General features: G+C 30.3%; 1 protein-coding gene across 1 annotated transcript; it reads left to right on the forward strand.

The window, feature by feature from the left end:
• The first annotated feature begins 385 nt into the window (after positions 1 to 385).
• Positions 386 to 979, forward strand: LOC122511949 (secreted RxLR effector protein 161-like). Its single transcript, XM_043627524.1, has one exon. The coding sequence runs from the start codon at positions 386 to 388 to the stop codon at positions 977 to 979; it is 594 nt and encodes a 197-aa protein (XP_043483459.1).
• Positions 980 to 5642: the final 4663 nt, after the last annotated feature.

Consider the following 5642-nt stretch of genomic DNA (forward strand, 5'->3'; position numbering starts at 1 on the left):
ACAATCTTGGCTATACAAGTGTTTTTACAACCTTAGAACATTCCTTACAAACATTTCTTAATACTAAATTTTTGCGCCTACAGAGCGACTTGAAAATTAGGAGTACTCATATTTGCCTAGACCACCCGTCTAATGGGTTTTCTCGCCAGTGGAGAGGGAAACTATAGAAAACCTCTCCGAGTACAACCGGTTTATCGACAGTCGAATTCTAATGGTGTGTACCGGAAAGTTATCGACGGTGCACATCATTATACTTCGACGTCAAACCTCTCGCTCAGAATATCTCACGTGCCGGAAAAATCCCAGGCTAATGGGCGCGAACCAAGTACCCTTGGTCCGCCCACCGAGCCAGGCATTTATCCGACCGAGCCAATCTGTCGGTGAAATGACTAACATAGGCGAACCGAAACATTATTTAGGTATGAACATTCGAAGACAAAGAGATATGAAAATAATGACTGTTACTCAAGAAAATTACATTGAGAAAATTCTAACGAAATTTGGTTTTGACAATGAATTCCCGAAAAATACACCGATGATAACTCGACAGGTAATGAATCGCGAACGTAGACAACGAGAAGAAGACAACTGTAATGAAAGCAAAGAAACGTCCCTTGATTTTCCTTACAGAGAAACGATAGGTAGTCTTTTGTACTTATCTGCGGCCACACGTCCAAATATTGCTTACGCGGTAAATGTCCTGAGTAGACATCAAATCAACCCAACTGAAAACGAATGGAAAATGGTCAAAAGAGTTTTTCAATATCTCAAAGGAACAAAAGATTTAGGTCTAAGATTTATAGGCAGACAAAACGATTTGTTAGCTTATTCCGACACAAGTTTCGCAGACTGCAAAAATTCCATTTCAACTTGCGGTTTTCTAATACGACTGTTCAGTGATACGATTGCTTGGCGAGCAAACAAACAAACGTATGTTGCTCTTTCGACTTGTGAAGCAGAATTTGTTGCAATGAGTTAGGCTTGTCAGGAAATTATTGCGACAAATAAATCTCTAATGAGAATATTTGTTCAAAGTTTTCTTCCAGCAACTTTGAAATGCGATAACAAGGCTGCAACGATCTGTAGTAAAACTAATGGTGGAAATAGACTAAGACACATGACTGATGTTCATCAGGACTATGTAAAAGAATGTGTTAAATACGACAGAGTAAATATTGAGTGGGTTTCGACTAAGAAACAATTAGCTGACATCATGACCAAACTCAATTGCGAGACAAAATTCTTAATAAAGATAGTTACTAATTAACGAGTGTTTTCATAATAACTGTTTATTAATAGTTTGAATTAAAATAATCTCAATAACTGTTTTCTAATAATCTTTCTTTTCTCCAATAGTTTAATACAGTGATAGCGATTGATTCTTCGAGATTTGACGACAGATGTACCATGCAACGAGAGAGGATATATATTTTTCTAATAATACTCAGAGGACTGATTTTTCTATAAAACGATCAACCGATTTATCTATAAAAAGACATACTGTGAGAACCAATGTGCCAATGAAAACTCCGGTTGTGATTTGACAAAGTCTAATTTTAAGTTAATTTTGATTTTGATTTTTTTTTTGAACAACCGTTCTAAAGTTCCTCAGAAAGTATTAAAACTTTTATTTGATTTTTAATATATGTTGTTCAACCTACGAATAGTAAGTGTCAGAAATGTTTTTCATGACAATTAGATTTAAGTTATCTTATACCTTTTATTCTTGTTCTTAAACGAATGTTGATAACGACGACTGTAATGTGATTTTAATTTGTAAGTTATTTGTGATGTAACTTAAGCAGAAAAGATTAAATCTCGGGAGAGAGTGTTGAAATATTGTATTTACGCGCCGTATGATTTCTCGATTGACTCTAGTATGGAGACTGTATGGTGCGCCTTTCTTCCTCGCTTGCTTGGCGCTCTCCCTTTACTTTTACCTTTCGTGTGATAACCGCGTCCCGTGTACATCGTCTCCAATAAACGACCTTTCTTTTCATTAATTAACGTGTCTCATTGACTCTTAGCCGCCTCAAATTCGATCACGTCAACAAAAATTTAATTATTTTAAATTATATAAATTAATTAATTCTTTAAATAATCAATTTTTGTTTTTAATTAAATTAATTGGTGATTGATTTTTAATGTGTAAATATTAATTTCAATTTTGGAATAAGTTTAGATTCAAAATTTAAAACCATTTACTTATTAGGGTAGAGAGGTGTGACGTCAGAATAGGTATCCTTCCTATAATATTTTTCTTTTTCTCTTTTCGGCGTTAAGATAAAATTTTTCTTATGGCGATAAGATATTGTGAATTTTTTTATTTTTCTCTAAACTCTCAGATATTGATTTTTCTCGAAAGAAAATATCTACAAATCTCATCTTAAGATTTTTCAAAACGAGAAAAATTAATATTTGCTAATAGCATAGATTTAGTTTTGTATTTTAGGAACAATAGAGCGATCTCTCAATAGAAAAATCCAGTCACTCTGGTCTGAATTTCCGTAGACGATCCCGGCGCGAGATAATTATGTGGTGTCAAAATAGGAAAAACACCAAATTCGCCTGCTCCTTCAATTTCTCTTTTTGATCTATAAATTTAATTTAAAAATAAAATTCTATATAATTTATCGATTCTGTTTTAATTTATAAAAAACTTTAATATAAATTTAATATAAATTAAATAAATTATTTAATTGTTTAAATAATATATTATTAAAAATTCAGAACTTTAATAATCTTTTGACTGATTTCAACATGGCAAAACAATAAAATTGTTTAAATTAATGATAAATACTAATTTACTAAATTTAATAAAAATAAAATATTTAATGCTAATACCCTACAAAATTAAGATTTAAACAATTTCATTTTAATATAATGAAATTAAATTAGTTCTAATAATTCCCAAAATGATATATTTAGTTACTAAAATTAGTAATATACAAATATTCGATCATTATTAATAGTAAATACTCTATATTTTAAAGTGTTATTGTAAATAATTTAAGTAAACTAATTACCAATTGTTTGCTAAAAATGTATTAATTTTTATATAAGATTTTAATTCGATTTAATTTAAAAATCTTTGATGATTTCTCCAAAAGTCGAATTTCTGTAACTTTGAATTTTGCGAAAAACCTAACAATATCTCCATCTTTTGAAAAAACTTAAAACTATAACCCTACTCTAAGGATTTTCAAATTTAAAACGTTAATTTTGGCAGTTTTCGAAGGGACGTAACTAAGTGTCCCAATCATAGGACCCGCACTAATGAGTTTTTACGCCTTCTTTTTCTGCTATTCGACGAAACTAAATTTTTGCCAGCCCATACACCTCCACTAGAAAATTTAACCCCTAATTTGAAAATCTTTAGAGGGGACAAGAATATGAAAATTGGAGCTCTTGTAAAAAAAGACACAACACAATCTCTGAGATACACTCTCTAATTAAATTTTTACTTACTCACAACAGTTCAAATTTCATTTTTATAGTTCTACAAAGTCTAAACAAGTTTTCCGAATTTTAACTAATTAGGAAGTTTTTACAAGTTTTAAAAAGTCAAAAAAGTTTTTGACAAGTTTTAATCAAGTTTTATAAAGGTCAAATCAGTTTTTGACAAGTTTTAATCAATTTTTAAAAAAAGGTTAAACTAGTTTTAAACAAGTTTTGTCAAGTTTAACCCTTAAACCGCGCACTTACGAATCCATCTTTAAACCGCACACTGGGTGTGCGACACCCGGAGACTTTTAAGTGTGTTCTCCAAGCTGGAATAGGATATTATCTTTTGAAAAAATTATCTTATATAGCTCAGTACATCTATTTTGAAAGAAAATGGGTTTCATAATGATTTATTTAATTTTAATAATTGAAAAAGAGTTTTTTAAAACTACTGAAATTACCTTAAACCAAAAACTGGGTGTCAGACAAGCAGAAGTTTTTCGCCGTCAACTTCATAAAGTTATCAAATACATAAAGACACTCGGCAGACTAATGTCACTCACGAAACATAAAGTTAAGTACAAAATGTACTGTCCAATATCAACACATGTTCAATTTTTACGAATTTAAACGATATATTAGAGTAAAAAGCTAGAATATGGGTGTCGCACACCCAGGGTGCGGTTTAAGGGTAAAAACTATTTTTCAAGTGTAACAAGTTTTAGAAAGTTTTAAAAAGTCAAACCATTTTTAAACAAGTCTACAACTATAATAATTTTAAGGAGAAACTATCAAGGTTTTGACGACGAATCACTGTGCTGTCTGTTTTATTTCGCCGATTTGATAAAAGTTTCTGCTAAAAAAGTAAGTTCAATAAATAAAAATTATACATTGTAGGGGAAAAGTACGCACGATAAAACGGGTTCTGTTTTTCAGTTATAATTTTTAACAAAGAAAAAGCGAAAAATTCGAAATGCTTTCTTAAAAGTATTGTCCAGGGCTACAACATTGCCAAAGAAAGTTATTTTTTTGGACAAAAATGAAAAATTTATAGCTGATCTTTTAAACATTTTATTTTTGACCAAAAAAAGTGGTACGCACGTTGAGACACCTATAATAATTTATTTTAAATTGAAACAAAATGAATAATTACGTTAGATTCTAATTGTTTGTTTTTTATTTACTTATTTTGGATGGTCTTAGCCCAAAGAAAAAAATTAAAACATTAAAAATTAACTTAAAGAAGATAATCAACAAATAAAATTTTATTTTGCACAAAAATAATTAATCGAAATCTTTATATTCGCAATTTTTACAGGTGAAGAACATGTAAAACGCTTAAAAATTGTGGATTCAAAATCAATTTTAATGACAGTACTATTTTTACACCGTGAGCGTTTTAACCTGCGTACCTCATTGTGTCTCAACGTGCCGACCGTCTCAACATGCGTACCTCTCCTCTACTCATTGTAGCTGTAGGGGCTCTCGTCAAGGTTGCGAGATGCTTTAACATTCAACCCGCCGCTAGAGAGCGCTCAACCAGCCCAACCCGCCTAATCACAATCTACAACTAGGATTTTTTAAAAGCGCGCGATTATTTTAAATATTTAACTTTATAGAATTAAATTAAATGAAAATCAATTAATTTAATTAATATTAAGTTTAAAAACAATTATGTTTTGCCTTACATTAATCGATTTTTATATAATATCCTGCTTGAAAAAATAAAGTAACAAATAAACTATGTAATTTATAATTTTTTATTATAATCTTTACATTATAAAACATTTCTTTTTTAAATAAAAATTTTCAATTTTAACATTATAAAAATTTTCTATTAAATTAAATATTTATCATATTAACCAAAGAATTGATTGAGATCGTTATCTTCTAACAGATCCAGCACCGTTTCAATGTCTTCGTTGTCAAACGAAATTGATTCTCTTTACTGACACGTGTTTTCTCCTTCGCAATCTTGAATAGCATTCGCTTTTTCGGCTGGTGGACAATCGTACATGGTTTTCGAGTTAAACTTTTGCAACATTTTCTCCGTTGGTTGAAATTGAGTGCAACACACATTATTGAACTGAAAAATTAATTTATGATGATAAATCAAAATGACGAATTTTTTATGAAAGAGAAAGCCAGCGTTGATTAACATTGTAATCTAAAAATCTTACCTTACAATGTAGCCTCAA

Source organism: Leptopilina heterotoma, unplaced genomic scaffold (genome assembly GCF_015476425.1).
Source record: "Leptopilina heterotoma isolate Lh14 unplaced genomic scaffold, ASM1547642v1 Lhet_91, whole genome shotgun sequence".
Lineage (NCBI taxonomy): Eukaryota > Metazoa > Arthropoda > Insecta > Hymenoptera > Figitidae > Leptopilina > Leptopilina heterotoma.

What these genes read in the sequence shown, in the direction of transcription:
- LOC122511949 (XM_043627524.1), top strand. Translation starts at nt 386, where the DNA reads ATGACTAACATAGGCGAACCGAAACATTATTTAGGTATGAACATTCGA.